This window comes from Rutilus rutilus (assembly GCF_951802725.1).
Source record: "Rutilus rutilus genome assembly, chromosome: 15".
NCBI classification, from domain to species: domain Eukaryota; kingdom Metazoa; phylum Chordata; class Actinopteri; order Cypriniformes; family Leuciscidae; genus Rutilus; species Rutilus rutilus.
In genome coordinates, this window is record NC_140220.1 from 5,997,210 (window position 1) to 6,017,720 (window position 20,511).

General features: G+C 35.2%; 1 protein-coding gene across 1 annotated transcript; it reads left to right on the plus strand.

The window, feature by feature from the left end:
- The first annotated feature begins 974 nt into the window (after positions 1 to 974).
- On the plus strand, positions 975 to 19,762 carry fermt1 (FERM domain containing kindlin 1). Its single transcript, XM_084432024.1, has 15 exons — positions 975 to 1,064; positions 3,003 to 3,152; positions 8,061 to 8,294; positions 10,030 to 10,164; positions 10,836 to 11,025; positions 12,142 to 12,244; positions 13,320 to 13,427; positions 14,772 to 14,903; positions 15,525 to 15,574; positions 15,930 to 16,054; positions 16,138 to 16,244; positions 16,967 to 17,191; positions 17,315 to 17,439; positions 18,512 to 18,653; positions 18,731 to 19,762. Exons 2-15 carry the CDS (start codon positions 3,011 to 3,013, stop codon positions 18,902 to 18,904), a joined length of 1,992 nt encoding a protein of 663 aa, XP_084288150.1. The 5' UTR covers positions 975 to 1,064; positions 3,003 to 3,010; the 3' UTR covers positions 18,905 to 19,762.
- The last annotated feature ends 749 nt before the right edge of the window (positions 19,763 to 20,511 follow it).

Here is a 20,511-nt window from a genome sequence, read left to right on the forward strand (position 1 = left end):
TTGCATGGGACTCCAATGTACTTTAAAGAATGCTATGGTGCATGAAAAAAAAAAAAAAAAAAAAAAAATCAGGGCAATTCCATCATAGCATATTAGTATGCAAAGTCTGACCTCTGCTGGACAGATGAACCAAATGAGACAGATTAACTTCAAATAAGAAAGCAAAGAAGAAAGATTAGGATATAAAAATCCATTTTTATGGTTTTATTAGGATATATAACATTTCCATATTGAAATGACAAATTATTCATTTAAATTCACTTAATTGTTCTCATTTTCTTATACTTTATCAGCATTTTAAGCATCAGTTATTTTCAGCCTACTTTTGTGAAATAATACATTAAAATGGTCAAATACAACATTGGGACCAAATAACATGTGGCTTGTGCTAAACGTTTATTATGTATGTTTAACAACGCAAACAAAATCGGTTTCTTATCATTAAAAGTGTAACCTATATAAACTTTTCAAGCAAACCATTTCACAAAAAAAAAAAGAAAGAAAAAAAAAGGGTTGACAGCTTGTAAATTATAAAATATTCTGTTCAAATTTAACCGTAGCTAACCTTCTGGCTGTATAATCCGGTTTAAATCTTGAGTTTTGTTGGCTGGAACTGGTTTAAAAATCTCACAGACACAGCGCACGAGTTAGTCATTATGTGGTCATAGTTTGGGCAACAATTACAACCTAGTTAGTGTTCAGGTATTTGCGTTGTGGCTTGTTTAGTCACTTCCGTTACGGGCCCTTCCTGTATTTCTATGGCACACCGCTATTATGCTACTATGGTGAAGACTGTGTTCCTAATCTTTATAAGCCAGTGACTAACAATATTCATAAATCAAGCCTTAGGTGCTGAAATCGAACACCGTAACGTCACCGACAAGCAATTAACGTACGCGAGTTTATTGGAGAGCTTGAGAGACGTGCGGCACGATTTAATTAATATTCATGAGCCCGGCCTTTGACGTAGTAGAATTCTGGGCGGGGTTTTCTCCAGCTTGCCCACCTGGACAGGAGATCTGTGTTTCACTTTCCAAAGGGTAAATCCTCGGGAACACGTTCAGGTGAGGGGAAAATATATATATTTTACTCAGTTTAGATTATTATATAGCCTAACGGCTTTCTGTTTCGTTTGCTCTGCGCTATTTTATTGGAGAAAATTGCTTAAGAATGAGTTTTAACGATGCTAAGAGTTTGATATAGGCTAAAAGTAAATATGAGATACCTATTTAAGAAATGTTTTATATCATGTTATTTATGAAAAACGTCGGATCGTAGGCCTGTGCATTACAATACATTCTGTACTCTTTCCTTTGGGAAAAGTAAGAAATTTTGGTCTGCTCTGAGGTAAATACACATGCTTTCATTCATTTCTATCTATCACTGTATTTCGAGATATTGAGCACAACTCTTTTTTTTTCTTTTTTTAATAGTATATTCTCACATATATGGTTTTAATTAACATTTGCAGCACCTTAGTTACAGCATATCTTGTATATAGGGTTATTCAGTTACATTATGGGTCTTTGTAGATTAAAAGAGTTGTTGATGTCACAGTACGGATCCTTCAGATCAGCATATTGTAGCAGAGGAAAAGTGAATCCCTCTGAACTGTACAGCTGCTTTTATTTACAGCCCTCATTTAATTTTTACATGATCGTCAAATGCAAACATGAGCTGATGAATTTATCTTGTATAAAGAATTAAATGTCCTACTTGTTCATATCTGAATTCAAGTATCTGTTACATAGGGAATAGTAGTTTTCTTTCTTAGCCTGCGGACATGTTAACCTGCTCGCTTACCAGCTTGGCCCTTGGGCTAGATAAAAAGTTGTCTTAGTTCAGAGAGTGTGTTTTATCTCTAATCTAGCCAAACATCTCTCCCTCCCCCACCCTCCTTAGTGAACATGGACAGACCTGGTTAAATAGCAATACTGAGAACTCAAATGCAACTTGTAAAAACATTAATGCTTTCCCATCTTAAGTCACACAAAAAGATCCCTAAAGTCATGGATTGTGTAGTTTACACAGCAGATCTTGACTCTGTGTTTTTGTGTGTAAGACCCGGGCTTTGTTGTTTATTGATGTAAAACCCAACAAGACAGCAGGATGACGGCTCTGTGTGAGTCGTTCTGTTATTTCTGACTGTGGTCTTGTCTCAGCTTGTCAGGAATTTTAAGCTGAAGTCTCCCTTGTTCTGTAATCACACATCCCTCCTCCACCCTTAGTTCTCTGTCTGTCACTCCCTCTGATTTTGTGTAGCCTATGTAAACCTGTACTTACATCAAAAACAGAATGTTTACCCCTTGTTTTATGTATTCTTTATATCTGTAATGCTATATAAAACATTTTCCTGACAAATCAATAATAAAAATAGTGGTAAAACTTTACAATAAGGTCTGATTTGTAGTTAATACATTAGCAAACATGAACTGACAATGCACGAGCGATATGTTTTTTTTTTAAAGCATTTATTAATCTTTGTTAATGTTAGTTATGGTAACACTTTACAATATGGTCCCATTAGTTAATGTTAATTAATGCCATAATAATAACTAACAATGAGCAATACATTTGTTACAGTATTTATTTGTCTTTGTTAACAATTGTTAATAAAAATACAACTGTTCATTGTTTGTTCATGTTAGCTGCGCTTCATTTAATAATATTAACAGATACAACTTTTGAGTAAATGTTGAAATTAACTACGATTTTTAAATGCTTTAGAAGTATTATTCATTGATAGTTCATGTTAACTAATGTAGTTTTCTAATGTTAGCAAATGAGACCTTATTGTAAAGTGTCACCAATAAAGTATAAGAACACACATTTCAAGCAAAACATAAAAAAGGTTTGTTTTCAAATCATAAAATAATTCATATGCTGTTTGGAATGAAGAAAAAAGTATTGTGACACTGAATCACATGAATAGTCTTCTGGATCAGACTATATCATGTGCCTGTGGTGGTTTGTAACTGTGTTTGTCTGTGATTTGATTGCAGGCAGAATCATGGCCACTACCGTAGCCAACTCCTGGGAACTCACCATCCAGGTGGACCAGCGCGAGGGAGATGAGGGCATGAAGTTTAAATTGCGGGTCAAGGGGGATCTCCATGTCGGGGGTCTCATGCTCAAACTTGTAGAGAAGATAAGTGAGTAATTTACAGACTTCTCTGTTGGAGAACCAGCACATGAGTATGAACACGAATTGGTGTAGCTTTTCATTTCATTCAACAACCATGTAGGCAGACACATCATGGCCATATTCCAGGATGACAATGTCAAGATTCATCAGGCTCAAATTGTGAAAGAATGGTTGGGAGGGAGCATGAAGAATCATCTTCACACCTTAAATTAATTGAAAGTCTTTGGGATGTGCTGGAGGAGACTTTACAGAGTGCTTAACTCTTGCATTGTCAATACAAGATCTTGACCAAAAATTTATGCACCTCTTGATGGAAATAACATCACAACATTTATTTCCATCAAGAGGTGCATCAATGAAAGATCTTGTATTGACAATGCAAGAGTCCAGCACTCTGTAAAGTCTCCTCCAGCACATCCCAAAGATTTTCAATGAGTTTAAGGTCTGGACTCAGAGGTGACAATTCCAGTGTGAAAATGATTCTTCATTCTCCCCTCCTACCCTTCTTTCACAATTTGAGCCTGATGAATCTTGACATTGTCATCCTGGAATATGGCCATGATGTGTCTTCCTATATGGTTGCTTAAGAAATTAAAGGCTACACACTCCATCACTTAGGGTTAGAAGAAGAACTGTTGCCAAACATATAACATGCTATAAACATAATAATCACTGCAATAATGATCCAATCATAGGCTCTTAAAGGCCCACTGAGGTGCCTTGGAACGCGCAGCTTTGTATGATGCGTTGACGTAATTTCCACTGAAACAGGAAGCTAAGGCGGGACATTTTGAATGGCCCCTCCCCCTTTTCAAATAGCCAATAGCTTTTAGTTTACCTCACAGACTGCAAGTCGTACTTGACAGCACCATGGAAGCAAATCCAAGTGTTGATGATACGTTGGATTCAATAGTAGAGTTGTGAATAAATTCTAGCCATTTCAATCTTAACCAACACATCTCCAACCCATATTGCTCCGTGGCGCGTCAACGGTCGCTTTGGCCAGGTGGTATTTGTAGCATAGGAGGCGGGACGCTTTAGATTCTAGAGAGCATTTGATTGGACAGAAGATGTGTTGAGAAGCTGATCTGCGGTGATGTCATAAAAATCTGTGATCTATTTTAGCGGAAGTGAGAGACTGTAAGTTTTGAATGCTTATATCTCCTCCTAAATGTGAATTTTGTCATTGTTTTGGAACACACCAGCTTATTCAAAACCTTAAGTCTAACATATTCGTACTAAAAGCTAAAAAACGTAAAGTTTTATTTAAGGAGGCCTTTAAACATTTGCCTATTTAAATCCAAACAGCAAGCAGTAATGTCTTTAAATTTCATTCCATTTTAACTGCAGTTTTGTTTCAGCCTCTGTTTGCTACTTTAATGCAAATTCAAGATTTTCCTTTGGATTTAAAAGAAGTTCTGAGTGCAATTCTGAAAAGCTTTTTAAGAGCACGTCCAAAGCTCTTCAAAGTAAGAATAGTGTTTTGTAAGGATGGGTTGAAAAAAGCAGTCAGAGTTTATGGGAAACCCCTTTTAAAAAAGAAATGAAGTAACGAAAAACTAAGTATTCTGGATCCCGTTCAAGTGCAGTTCTAGAGTCCTAAACACTGGTTGAAATGCACAGGTACGCCCATGTTTACCTTACATATCTTTGTATAGCCTCATGCTCAGAGCTATTGTTCTTTGACTCAGGCGTTGTTTGCCGACACAGGGTCTGAAGTTCACTGTGTAACTGTGTTAGCCAGAGAGACATTTGCAAAACATCCTGCTTTCCTCTACAGACTCATCAGACGACCCAGTTGCTAATTACTATGCTTTGCCATGTAGCTCTTTAATTGTAAATGGTCATTCTTGAACCCATTTGAACTCAATCTGTTTATAGTCAACGTAATAGGTATATTAGAGTACAGGCACCCCAGAATTTCTCTAGTAGGTTATTACGGGGTGTGAGTCAGATGATGATCAGTGTGGAGGATGAAGGAAATGTGAGTAAAAGAAGAATCATCAAGGTTTAAATGAATTTGTCGTGTCATCAAACATTGCCTCATGTTTGTATTGCTCTGTGGAACTGGTCTGGTTTATGTCATGGTTGTAGTTTAACTACACATTAAACCACTCCACATAAAATTTTTTCCTATTCAGCTCTTTAATAATAATTTCCTCAAAGTCCTATACTAACGTGCGCAAAGTAAAATAAAAAAGCAAATAACAGTATTATTTTAGTATTATTTATATACTAAATATCCTTTTTTCAGTTTTCAATTTAATTTAAGTTTTAATAATTTTGTTGTGTACCGTTTGTTAATTTCTTTTAAAATTATTTATAGCTTTAATTTATTTTTCAACTTAATTAAATTTGTTAAGGTAAAATTCTTCATCTTATATTTGTATTTTTTTTATTTCAACTTTGTCAATGATTTTGAATAGTTTTAGATAGCAATAGCATTACTCACAATTAAACGATTATATATCCTAACCTGTTTAAACTAAAAGTTCATTTGAAATTGGTGTTTTAGGGCTTTACATCAACTTTTCCACCCAAACCCAATAAGTACTCAAATCAATCCAATGTTTTCCGGTCACACTTTATTTGGTTACACTTTAATAATAATTAAAGGTATAGTGGAGGATTTTCCCGAATTTTAGAAAAGAACCGCCCTCTCCACTTTTTGAAAAAATGCACATGTGCAACACTCTACCTGCTCCCGAGAGGGAACGCCTATTAAACGTGTGCACGAGAGAACATGCACTAGCCTAGTTCTCCTCGTGCACGCTAAGTTTACAAGTTGCTGTCAGCATGGCTCATACAAGCCTAGTCTGCGCGGTGCGTGACTTGTGCTAGGGCTAGCATCGCTAATCATAGCTTACATTAACTTTTACTAGCAGTGATTTTAAATGGATTTCTCCAAATAGCATGCCAAACTTTACCTGTCGAGTAGAAACTTCACGACTGAGGCATCAGTGGGAAGCCCAACCTGTGCTTTTAGCGCACGCCAGCGTGTGAAATATTCTCCCAAAAACACTCTGGTCTTGTTTCTTTCTTCAGAGGCCTTTCTCTTCTTGTCATACAATTCGTAGACACTTTTTCTCTTGCGACCCTCAGACATTTTGAAAAAACCCGGTGAGAACGGCGAGCTTCAATGAATGGCTGAAACCGTAGCTCACCACACATATACACCTGAAAGTGTGCATGCGCAGAAAGCGAAAACTACTTAGGGACGAGCACGTACGACGGCCTTGCGTAAACATATCACCAGAATGATTGACAACTAGGAGGACCAATAGTCTTGATGATCCACCCGGAAAAAGAAAATCCTCCACTATACCTTTAACTACATATACTTACCATAGGGTTAGGATTAGGGTTTGGTTTAGAGTTAGTTGCATGTAATTATGCATAATTTACAGTTATTACTGTCGTTACTACATGTAATGTGTAACTTGTTACATGTTCTTACTATAGTAATAACAGCAAAGATGTTTTGTATAGGTGCTGTGATGAAGTAAAAAGATATGTTTTGCGACAGTGACTGTCTGCTCCATCAAAATATCATATTACTATAGTTGTGTCCCAATTCAGAGGCTGTGGGCTTTGAAGGATACAGCCTTTGAATTGGGACACAGCTTATGAATGGGAGAATGTGCAATGCACAATATGGCGAAATAAGTCCCGCCTAGAAACAGCTATAGAAACAGTCATGAGTTCTGAGATTTTTGTGATAACATAAACAGATTATGACTGTACTTCTTATGACTACACATGTGCATTGGCTGGTCATGATTTGAGTGTTTAAAAACAAAATTTATGAGACAGTTGTTGTCAGATTTCATTGGTGATTTCAAATATGAAATGTAATCGTAAGCTTGGTAAACACCTTTGGAGAATTTTGTGTTTCCCCATTCAAAGAGATAGGAGCTGTACTTTCATGACTGAAATAGATGCCAGAGAGGCGTTTCAAAAATGGCCGTTGAGTGAAATGACTTTAATGCCTTAAAGCCCTTTACCAGTCAGCCCCAATTTTGGCAAGTGATGCATACATGACATACCCAAAATAAAAAGGTTGCTGCTCATAAGTCATTCTGAATAGACACATAACCAACATATATTTAGAAAGCCAACCCTTGAGAGTTTACAGTTCAAGACTCAAAATTAATCAGACTGTTATTAATATTGAGATATATAAGCTCAAACACAAAAACAAAAACAACAAATATTAAGAATATATTTATTAAATGAATAAAAATATTATGTGAATGTAGTATTGCAACTTATAACCACAATTAAAGTGTAGCAACAATTGTGGTCATGCTTCATTTCAAATCTGAGGATGATATCTCTAAAATTACGAGACCATGTCAGGGGAGGCTTTGGAGAAGTTTTAGAGAAGGCTGATGAGATTCTTATTAAATATTGTATTGCCCTGTAAACACCCATTTACAGTCTTTGACTAATGTCTGGTGAGGAGAACTGGCCCATTCATGCTCTATTGATGTAAATCGCCGAGCCTTTCAATAAATTAAAGAGCCTTTTATAAATTAAGAAATTAATGTCACTGCAAACCAGTTTAATCATAAACAGTGGTCAAATATCGAAGCTGGAGTCATAAACCTTTCTAATGATGCTCAGTTTGTCCAGATCAAGTAAGAGTGTGATGTTTTAACGAGTAATGAATGTTGAACAACAATAAGCCGTCTGTGATCTTTGCCGCGAAAGGGGTTAAAGGGACTTTGCCTCCGTTTACTAGGTCTTAAAAGGTTTATGTTATTACAAAAATCTGTTTTACTATGGAATTGCTTGTGGTTTTTTTTTACTTTTGGAGCCCTACTGTTGTGCTCTATATGTGTGTGTGGAGATAAATGGCATCAGAGCATTGTCTCAGGCTCATGTTCTCACAGTATGACGTTCTTTGTGTCAGAGGCTCCTCAGGACTGGTCTGATCATGCCATCTGGTGGGAGCAGAAGAGCTGCTGGCTGCTGAAGACACACTGGACTCTGGATAAATATGGAGTCCAGTCGGACGCTGACCTGCGATACACTCCACAACACAAACCCCTGTGTATCCAGCTGCCCAACATGAAGACCATCAAGCTCCCGGTTACCTTCTCTGGTGTGGTCTTCAGAGCCGTGGCTGAGATCTGCAAAGCACTCAGTAAGAACAAGTGCAAAGGAAAATGATGTATTTGTTATATTATAAAATATGATTAATATAATATTACATTGCAATTGCTTACATGAAAAAGAAATCGGGTTAATTTGGGATAATTGGGATTTTATAATTCACCTATTTTAAAATATTGTGTAAAATGTATGAATGTGCTGTAATACTAATTCAGGTTTGTGTCATTTAGATACCACATTATATCATATGGACAATCATTAAAAACGAACATTTATGATTAACACTTTTGATTGAACCTGATACTAGAACTGGAATTGCCAAATTTAACTGCAAATGTGGCACAGAAGCACTTCTGAAGTGGCAATTAGGTGTCTTTACGCAACTGTTTAATGCTGCTCAGAGGTGGCATAAATGCATTTACAAAACAATTTTAATTGCATATTATTATACTAGGGGCTGAGGTGGGTCAGAGCAGGCATACTTTAGTCTGACTTTAAACGTACAGTATGGAATTTTTCGCCGCTAGGAGTCGCTAACCTCTTTACAATAACAAAGACGTAGTTTGATGACGCAACATTTGCTAAGAATTATGGATCTTGTCATCAACGTCAAGCCGACCGATCTAATAATCTTTATGGATGACTGAATACATCGATGCTTTTATCATGACTGTGATATGAAGCAGTTCGGGATTGCTAAGAGACAGCTATCAGCTCCACACGCGACGCGAGTCCCGCGGATATAAAAGGAATAGCTGCTATGGACATTTCATTCTACCGAACTACACGCAAGTGCAGAATTACTACTCACAGGTCAGTTTATTAGACAAATTAAACTTTGTGAGGTAACGCAGCGCTGTTTCACTTGGTCTAACATTACACTAGCACACTAACTGTTAAACTGCATTTGAATGTGTTGAAATTTATGTGTTAGTTTGTCTGTATGAGACTAGCAGTAAGCTAGATCAACATTAGAATAACATACTGATCATATTCTAACATTTTATCATTGTTGAACTATATAACATTGATTAGTTTTATGTAAATGTGCTCACCTGTTTAATAAAGTACATGTAGGAGCGGTCGAAGTCTCGGACGTGGAGCTCTCGGCATCTTGATTGATATTGATTCTCGTTTTAGTTCTCCTTTTTTATCCAAAGTCTGCTTGCCATGGTCCATAATGTTTGAACGAAACAACAACAGCGTGCAAATAGACATTGCGAACTACACAGTTGTCCACGTCAGTCGCTTTGGTTACTATCACAGGGCTCTGGTTCATAGCTCTGGTTACTATGGCAGTACGAGCGGAAACCAGGGAGAACGCGGATATGACGCCATTGACGGCGACAAAACGGAAATAAAGAAACGGGACGTGTCTTCGAATTAAATTACAAATTTCACCTGGTTTGAAAGTTGTTGGAAACAGTCTGGATAATGTAAGTACACAACCAAAAAAAAAATATAACATAGATATAGTGATTTTTGCTATTTTTAAAGCAAAAAAGTTACATATTGTGCCTTTAATGCAGCATTGCGTCTTTACACAGATTTTCGAGAAACTCAGCTGAATGAAGATGCTTCTATACAACTAAATTTGAAACTTTTAAAAATAGACACTAATACATTTAAAACAAAACAAAAATGGTTAAAAAAAAATACTTTTTTTACATGAAAGAAATGCTGAGTAATTCATTTTTCCATTATTTCTTTCTCTACATTAGTTGATTCTTTACTAAACTGTGTATGTTTTCATTCTTTGTTCTCAGACATTAGAAGATCTGAAGAACTATCTCTTCTAAAACCAATAGATGAACCAAAGAAGAAAAAGAAAAAAGACAAGGGTGCAGAATCAGCCATTGATGAGATATTAAACATGGACATCGCCAGCGGAATGGCAGGAGGTATTTATTGGCTGAACATGGCCATGAAGATTTTGAAGATTTTTTTTATTACAATGAAAAAACAAGCATCAACAAACCAAAAAAAAAAAAGAACCACTTAATCATAACCAATAACATACAAATATACAAAACAATAAAACATTAATTCAATAAATATACATTCTTAGACTGTTAACCATACATTATTTTTTCTTCAAAAATAAATAAATTCAACTTTATTTATATTAATTTATATATTTTATAATGTAATAATTTCACAGCTAATCTCCAAATTAATGTAGAAGCAACATAAAGTTATATATTTACAGTATATTTTAAATACATGTTTATTGGCATCTTTTTATGAATGAAGGTCAGTATCACTGATACTAATACAGCCATTGATGTCTGGATAAAAATGTATAAATATAATAAAGTTAATTTTAACTAAATGTACAGTGATTAAGTAAGCATTATGCATTTAGGCTTCCAGATAAAAATCTTATTGTAAAATAAAAAATATTTTTATAAATGAATATTTCCTTTTGTACAAGTTTTAAACGCCTTAATGTGCATTTTTTTTATTCTAGAAAATACTGTGGATTGCTTCTGGATAGTTATCTACAGTTTGGATAAACATGTAAGTCTTAAACAAATAATAACTTACAAGTTTACATTTATACTTTCTACAGGAGCACTTGGTCTGTACAGTAAAACGATGACTCCGACCTATGACCCTGAGAGCGGCTCTCCTGCGTCTTCCACCAGTCTGTGGTTCGGAGAGAGTCCCCTGACGGCCAGCCAGCCCAACCTTCCACCGGAGGAACTGGCCAAACTCTACAAGCCTCTCACTGTGGATGATAAAGCAGCCATTAATGCTGGGTAAGAGGAAGACACAGACAGGCACATTTACATTACCATTCAAAAGAACTCTCTTACATTCACAAAGGCTGCGTTTATTTGATCAAAAATACAGTAAAACAGTAATATTGTGAAATATTATTACAATTTAAAATGTATTCCTTTGATGCAAAGCTGAATTTTCAGTGTCACATGATCCTTCAGAAATCATTCTAATATGATGATTTACTGCTCAAGAAACATTTGTTGTGCTGCTTAATATGTTGTCGAAACCGATGCATACATTTTTTCAGAAATCTTTGATGAATAGAAGGTTCAAAAGAACAACATTTATTTGACATAAAAATCTTTTGTAACATTTTAAATGTCTTTACTGACACTTTTGATTAAATTTAGCAAGGATGCATTAAATTACTGAATTAAATGTTTGAATGATAGTGTTTGACCCCTGATCCTATGTCTCCAAGAATAGAGATTCCTTCAATATCTTTATTAATAGATCTTCATACTTCAGTTCATAACGCATGTAGTTTTGTTTCTAAAATCTGATGCTCCACAGCATTCAGTGCCATTACAATAGCCACACACCTGTGATTTAATAGTTACAACTATATTACTCTATGTATACATATTTTTTTATTCAACATTTATTTTAGCATATTGCTGTTTCTACTGTTTTATTCAAGATATATTTCACCTCATTCCCAAAAACAATCATTTACTATGGTAAAATCACAGTAGCACACGCTTTGAATAATGAATTGCCTTAAAGTTGTGATAGTCGTTGTGACGTTTATCCAAGCAAAAATGAAGGACAGGACTTGCTTTTGTCTATTGGGAATTGATTGGATTGTTGGATGGTTGTGGTTTGCTATTGGTGGATCTCATGTGAATGACAGGTTGTCCCGCCCTCACGCCAGTAAACACATCATCAGAGAAGAGAAGAGATGTTGCTGCAAGAGGGAGGGGAAGTTATTCTGTGTACGAGGCACATGCATTTAAAATAATGTGCACTATTATTAAAACCCTTGGGCAACATAAAAAAAAAAAAGAATTGTCATGTTGACTAATATGTTGCTGTATTTATTGATGAGTTTTTGTGAATTTGTGTATTCTAACTGAGACGTTGATCTGCAGGTGGCTGGATTCCTCTCGCTCGCTGATGGAACAGGGAATCCAGGAAAATGACAGACTCCTGCTGCGATTCAAGTACCACTGCTTCTTTGACCTCAACCCAAAGGTGAGAGACCAACTATTCTTTAAATTATGCCACATTATATTAAAGAGGACCTATTATGCTTTTTTACATGTTCAACTTTCTTTAGTGTGTAATGCTGCTGTTTGAGCATGAAAAAGTTCTGCAAAGTTACAAAACACAAAGTCACTCCAAAAGGAGTTATTCTCTATATCAGTGAGCACTGTTTCTGAACTCCCTGAAATGCCTCCATTGTAGTCTTGAGTTTTCTTCTGGGAACAAACACGTCACAATATTCCTCGTTTAAAGGAACGCACCGACTTTTTGGGACTTTAGCTTGTTCACCGTATCCCCCAGAGTTAGATAAGTCCATACATACCCTTCTCATCTCCGTGCGTGCCGTAACTCTGTCTGACGCACCCAGTGCTAGCTAGCTTAGCACAAAGACTGGAGGTAAACGGCTCCAGCTAGCATACTGCTCCCAATAAGTGACAAAATAACGCCAACATTTTCCTTGCCGTTTACCTCCAGTCTTTGTGCTAAGCTAGGCTAGCGGTGGGTGCGTCAGACAGAGTTATGACACGCACGGAGATGAAAAGGGTATGTATGGACTTATCTAACTCTGGGGGATACGGTGAATAAGCTAAAGTCCCAAAAAGTCAGCGTGTTCCTTTAAATAATAACCCGCCCAAAGCATATGCAAAAAAAGGGGGAAGCCTGGTTGAGTTGAGTCAGTAGTGTGTTGAAACTCAAGGTTGTGGTAAGGAGCTTTGCTATTGGTCAACCACTCAAAGCGGTTGACCAATCACATTCACAACACGCTGGTCCAGCAGCCAGTCAGAGCACATCACACTTTTCAAAAGGAGGGGCTTCATATAGACTGGAACTAAAACAGAGCGTTACTGACAGACTGGGAAGAGAGGAGCTGCAACAATGTTAAATGTGTGAAAAATAATGTTTTTGAAAATTCAAGCATAACAACCTATTCCAGTAGACTCCACAAACAAAATCAAGACTTTGTAAAAGGCATAATATGGCATCTTTGAGATGTGACTCATATGTTTATGGTTGATAAGGTTAGATGGCCCGATATGTCTAAATGAGCTTTTTCTTCTCGTAGTATGATGCTGTGAGAATCACACAGTTGTATGAACAGGCCCGCTGGGCGATACTGCTGGAGGAGATCGACTGCACTGAAGAAGAGATGCTCATGTTTGCATCCCTTCAGGTAAATCTCAGTTCCCCTGCTAACAGGGAACAGTCTCAGAACTTTGGCTAACATTCTGGAAAAGTTCTCTCAAAGTTATGAGCAAACTTTAATAGAACATTCATTCAGTTATCTGGTCTTTAAAAATGTTCTCAAAATCTTAACACAAAAATGGTATTATAGATCATTCATGGGACTTCTTTTTTCTAAACCGTTTTAGTTGGATGTTCATCTTACATTTTTTAAAAGTTACTACTTTTAAAGTTTTTAGTTACTACTGTTTAACTACTGTTTTACTGAATGTTTAAGAGAACATTCAAAAGTAACGTTCCCATAATGTTTGCAAAATGATAAAATGGTGTGTTCCCTTAATGTTTGCATAATCGGATTTTTTTTTTTTTCAAAACGTTTAAAAAATGTTTTTAACTTTCAGGAGAAAACAAAACAAATCAGATATAATGTTTCCATAACTAAATGAGGATGTTAGCAAAACATTCTTAGAACATATTTTTTTGTTTGTGTTCATTATTTTATTTCAGATTTATTCCAGAATATTTATGACATTTTTATATTAATGTCTCTGAAGTTTAAAAAAAATATTTTTTAGTTTAGTAAAAGTTAAGCTAAAGGAAAAGGAGAAATGTTGAAGAAAAAAAAGTTTGTTTTTTCAATTTTATTTCAAGGAAAGTTACATTTATTTCCAGTAACAAAGTTTTTTATGGTTTTAGTTTTTGTTAACTATAATTAAACATCATCTGACAAGTATGCTCTAACATATAGTATTTAGTGTCATGACATATCTTAAATGGTTTTGAGTTACGGTGAATTCTTTAGTGTCGTCCTTTCTCGCCTGAAGCTATGAGATAACTTACTTTGAGGACAAAGGATGTGACATTCCACAACACAAAATAGCATTCAGTTACGCAGTTTTGTGCTGGTAATCTATATCTATGATCAGTGTGAGATGGGAAATGTGGCTAACTGTGTCACTGTGGGCTCAGGTCAGGTGGTAATTGGGGCAGGAAAATCTGTTTTGAATGCAGGATGATGGGAGACATGCCTGAACAACAAAAAAAAGACTATATTAGATGAGCTATAATGCTTGCACAGACAAGCATTCTCCCACCTTTTCCTCCTTTTTTAGCACATTATTTGTTGCTAGAATTATGTGCATTGAAACTACAAGGTTTTTTCTGTAATGTTAGCATGTAGTAAAGTTTGTAATCTACTTCATTAGTTATTTACTGAGAACTCGCCATTAAAACTCTATTTATATTCATTCATAAGTGAAATGTATAATTTTGTCAGTGTCTTCTGAGTCTTGAACTCCATTATTGACTGACCAAAATGATGAATCTTTTCTAGTATCACATCTGTAAACTGACCTTGTCAACGGAGCCACTGACTAATTCCAATGAACCAGAGATTGATGAAGTCGAGGCTGCGCTCTCAAACTTAGAGTCTACCCTGGAAGGACGGAACGCTGACAAGATCCTGGTATCTGTGATTTTCATGACATTATGATTAGATTTTCTTCATAAGGATGTTAGCTTTATGACTGATATTAGGTTGCCTGGTATAATAGCCAGTTTATTATATCTGGAATGAATCTGGCTGATATTTAAGGTACTTTATATACATATATTATTTTGGTGTCAGTAAGATTTTTTAAAGAAATTATAACTTTTATTCAGCAAGGATGCATTAAATTGATCAAAAGTGACAGTAAAGACATTTATGGTATAAAAGTGTTTGATATAAAATAAATGCTGGTTTTCAAAACTTTCTATTCATCAAAGAATCCTGAGAAAAATTGATCACCTTCTAAAAAAATATTAGCATTGATAATAATAAGAAATGTTTCTTGAGCAGCAAATCTGCATATTAGAATGATTTCTGAAGGATCATGTGACACTGAAGACTGGAGTAATGATGCTGAAAATTCAGCTTTGATCACAGGAATAAATTACATTTTAAAATATATTCAAATAGAAAATAGTTATTTTAAATTGCAATAATATTTTATAATATAACTGTTTTTGATCAAATAAATGCAGCCTTTTTTCAAGACTTCTTCCAAAAAAACATATGAAAATTAACTTGTGCTTTTCTTTCCAGGAAGATATCACTGATATTCCAAAGCTGGAAGATACACTTAAACTGTTTAGGTGAGTTTAAGATTATCAAAATTTTTTGAGAAAAATAAATCAGCTTACTATTTCAGTATAAAAGTCTTGGTTGTTACAGATTTCTCTTTGAAGGCAAAGCAAATTATTAACAAATAATCTTTTGAAAATTTTTTTATTTGAGGTAAACAGACGATACATGATACAGACGATAATACTATGTTAATTAGATGCGTATCATGGTACTGAATGATAGCCTATTCATATACTATGGTTCCATGAATAAAACAGTACTTTTTGTCAGTACATTATTTATTTTTTTGTGTCTAGAACTGCAATAATCTGCAATAACTATACAGTGCATATTTACTTACCTGTTCATTTGTTTGCTCTACAGGCCCAAACGATTGACGTTAAAGCCGTATAAGGAGTACTGGTTTGTTTTTAGGGACACCACCATTTCTTATTTCAAAAACAAAGAGTCTGCCAATAAGGAGCCCATTGAGCAACTCCATCTACGAGGTGAGCGGCCAATCAGAGAGAAGATCATTCATTTTAATATAGCCAATGCATCAGTGTGATAATGCATATCATTAATCATACAGGATGTGAGGTCATTCCTGATGTCAACGTCACCGAGAGGAAGTTTGGCCTTAAGCTGTTACTGCCAGCAGCTGACGGAATGAACGAGGTTTATATTCGCTGTGACAATGTGAGTTTTATATTTGTGTTTTATATGTAGATTTTTGCACACTGATGTTAAAAATCTGAATTTCATCTTACTTTTTGCCCATATAAATAACAACAACACCAAATTGCATATTTCTGTTCAGTTTGGGTCTCTGAGGAAAAAAAGATTCCTCCTCAAATGTGAGCTACATATTATCACTATAAAAGTATCAGATATGATACAAAACATAAAACCTATTTTTTTTTATGTAATGCATTCAATTTGTCAAAAGTGAACCAGTAAAGACATTTAAGGTACAAAAGTTTTTGATATCAAATAAATGCTGTTACTTAAAACTTTCTATTCATCAAAGAATCCTGAAAAAAATAAAATAAAATCACACCTTCCACAATAATATAAGCATTGATAATAATAATACATGTTTCTGAACAGCAAAGCATCATATTAGAATGATTTCTGAAGGATCATGTGACACTGAAGACTGGAGTAATGATGCTGAAAATTCAGCTTTGCATCACAGAAATAAATTACATTTCAAAATATGTTCAAATAGAAAACAGTTATTTTACATTGTAATAATATTTCATAATATATATGCATAAAAAGGTTCAATAAACTACTTAAAAAATAGATTTTTCTGACTATTATGCCATATGTCAGGCTTTACAGGGTTAAATTACAATCAGAAGCTTTATGAGCGTTTGCATTTAATTGTTTCTTCTGCTAAAACTGAATAAAAACAGGAAACGCAGTACGCCAAGTGGAAAGCTGCCTGTATTTTGGCCTCTAAAGGAAAGACGATGGCTTACAGCTCGTACCGCACCGAGGTGAAGAACATCCAGTCGTTCCTGCAGATGAAGAGTCTAGCGCCCCCTCCTGGCCAGGCAGCGCCTGACGTAGAGTCCATGGAGATGAATGCCGAGTGCTTCGTTTCTCCTCGATATGCAAAGAAGTACAAGACCAAACAGGTGAAATTACATCTCGACACAGAATGGCAGGATATGGCTCATTTTCACTATGACATAACATCATTGGCTATCTGAGATCTGTTACAATAATAGCAACATTTTTATGTATTCTTCTTATTTTAGCTGACCACACGAATCTTGGAGGCCCATCACAATATTTCCCAGCTTTCCCTCATGGAGGCTAAAATGCGTTTTATCCAAGCTTGGCAGTCCCTGCCCGAATTTGGCATCAAGTACTATATCGTCAGGTAATTTTGCTGAACAACAGATTGATTTGTGCAATGCATGTTTAGGGACATACTAAGGCTGAGTTTGGTTTTGAACCCTTCAACCATGAATTATGATTAAGATTGTAGTTTTCTTTGAAGTTGTGGACTATAAGTGCTTTTTAGAGTTCAGTTTTTCGAAAGTTAAATGAGTTTACATCGAAATGTCTAGTCTTGTTTTCTGAAAAATGAAAATGGTCATTTAATGAGAGTTGTCTTTCAATTTCAAGGTTAAATATTTTAAGGACTTAGGACTATTCAATTATTCCTTTAGTATAGTCCACTTTTGACTTTCTGTTAATTTCATTATTCAAATATACAGATACTTCACAGCGGTTTGTACAAATGATATAGTCACAGAATCATTCAAACACATGCTGAATATGAATTTTTTTTTTACTTACAAAAATTAGACATAAAATTTCCAGTGTCAAGTACTTTTGCTGAACAACAGGTTGATTTGTGGCTGTTATTTCTCAGGGACATTTCTAGGGTTTTTGAGCCTTTAAACAATGAAATATGATTCAAATTTTAGGTTTCTTGTGTACTCCTAACTAAGTGCTTTTTTCAGTTCAATTTTTCAAACAATAAATGAGTTTACATTAACACATCATCAAAATGTACAAGTGCGTTTGGCTATTTTTCTAACAAAAACAAACATTTAATTGGGATTTGTTAGTGTTGTCGGTTCGATTGCAATTGTAACTTTGTTCTCATTGAGATGAAATGTCAACCTTCATTATAAGGTCCAATTTTGACTTTTTGTCAATTTCATAATCAAGCACTGATCATTTTTGCTGCTTGAAATGCAATATACAGATACTTCACATGCAGCTGTGAAAGTCTGTTTGAACAAACTATAGTCAATGAATCATTCAAACGCATGCTGAATAAGATTTGTTTCATAAATTAGACATAATAGTATCTTCAGGTAATTTTGCTGAACTACAGATTGATTTGTGCCTGGCATTACTCAAGTCTGAATAGGTTTTTGAGCCCTTCAACCATGAAATAAAGATCAAAATCATTTCACTTTGTCTTTTGCGTGCCACAGATTCAGAGGGAGCAAGAAAGATGAGCTCCTGGGGATTTCCTACAACAGGCTGATCCGCATCGACATGTCGACCGGTTTGCCTGTGACCACCTGGAGGTTCTCCAACATGAAACAATGGAACGTCAACTGGGAGATTAAACAGGTGAATAAAATAACCTTAGTAACCCGTGCGGCTGGTGCAAAGATGACTTTTTTTGAGTGTGTTTATTTGTGTCACAGGTGGCCATTGAGTTTGACCAGAGCGTGTCCATTGCGTTCTCCTGCCAGAGCTGCGACTGCAAAGTGGTTCACGAGTATATCGGAGGATACATTTTCCTTTCAACGCGCTCAAAAGACCAGAATGAAACATTAGATGAAGAACTCTTCCACAAACTCACGGGAGGACAAGACTGACCTCACATCAACACGTCGGGACTCTGACATGGCCCTTAGTGTTGCAGGAAAGCAATTTGTATAGTGTTTTATTTTTTATTTTTTAATCTGCCAAAGTCGTTTTATATTTGTATTAAGACACACAAGCCTTGTGCTCAAAAGAGAAAATAAATCGGATTATTCAATCCATATTTTTGATCTGAACCAATTCATTTGCTGACTCTTGACGTCTTTATTTTTGTTGTTTTTGCATCTGAACAATATACATCATTTACTGTGCACATTTCCATATGTGAATTTGTGTTATAGATATGTGTTACAGGATGGTTACGGTGGAGTTTGGATTTAAATGAGTTGCTAGTTTACCATTGTAGGTTTCTTTGAAGTTGTGTATTAATAAAGAGCTTTTGACAGTTCAGTTTTTGAATGTTGCATGTTGGGGAAAGTTACTTTTAAAAGTAATGCATTTACAATATTGCGTTACTCCTCAAAAAAGTAACTAATTGCATTACTTTTGCTTTACTTTTTCTCACCTGGGCTTGCTTGCTTGTTTGTTTTTTAATAACAACAAAAAAAGTTATATTTTTGGCACATGTTAAGGCCCTTTCACAACAAAAGTGAAATGAACAAGCCTCAGGCTGAAGGAAATGCATATTTACGCCTGTACAGTAGAGGGCGCCGCTCAAACAAACCTTTCTGGATTAAAGAACAATAGGATACAGGAGAAGGAAGTTAAACACAATCTAATCTAAAGTCATTTTTGCTTATTAGTATGGTTGAATTAGATCACTGAAGGTCAGCAGCAAAAACATTGGTTAATAAAGTGAGATTAAATACATGAAGTATATTTGTGTAATTTAAATAAAATTCTGAGATTGCATTTTACTGTTTTTATTCATTTTGAGGAATACTGAATGTTTTCGTGCAAGTGAGATTTATGGATTTAGTCTACAATAACCATCATGTTTACACAGCGCACCCAACACCTCCTCACTTTATTTCTCTCAACATGGGGATAGGTGAGATGTCGGTCAATAAATGTGAAAAAGTAACTAGCGTTACTTATTTGAAAAAGTAACTTAGATATTTTGTTGTAAATTGTAAAGGTAATGCGTTACTTTACTAGTTACTTGAAAAAGTAATCTGATTACATAACTCAAGTTACTTGTAATGAGCCATCACCAAAATGTCTCGGTGCTTTTGGCTTGTTTTCTGAAAAAAAAGGTGCAATTTCTTTTCGTTTTCATTATGTTGGCTGGAAAATCTTTAAATAGTCTAATTAAATATTCTCTTCCATTATGAGATTCAATGTTGTCTGAATTTCAGAATCAAGTAGGCTACTGATAATTTATCATACTTGAAATGGACAAGTACTGAAATGTAAAAACTAACGTGCTGAATATGAGGTATTTTTTATAAATTAGATGTAAAATTAGCCTTTAGTTTTTAATAATAGAACCAAATGTGATCTAACTGTATATTATAGGCTACTATACATATACAGTTCTTTTAATACATCCACTATTATGTTAGAAATATTGGTATTTTAGTAATGATAACCATAATAGCGCATAAAACAAACTTATAAAGTACAATCGCGGTACCATAGTACAGAGATAATTCCATGA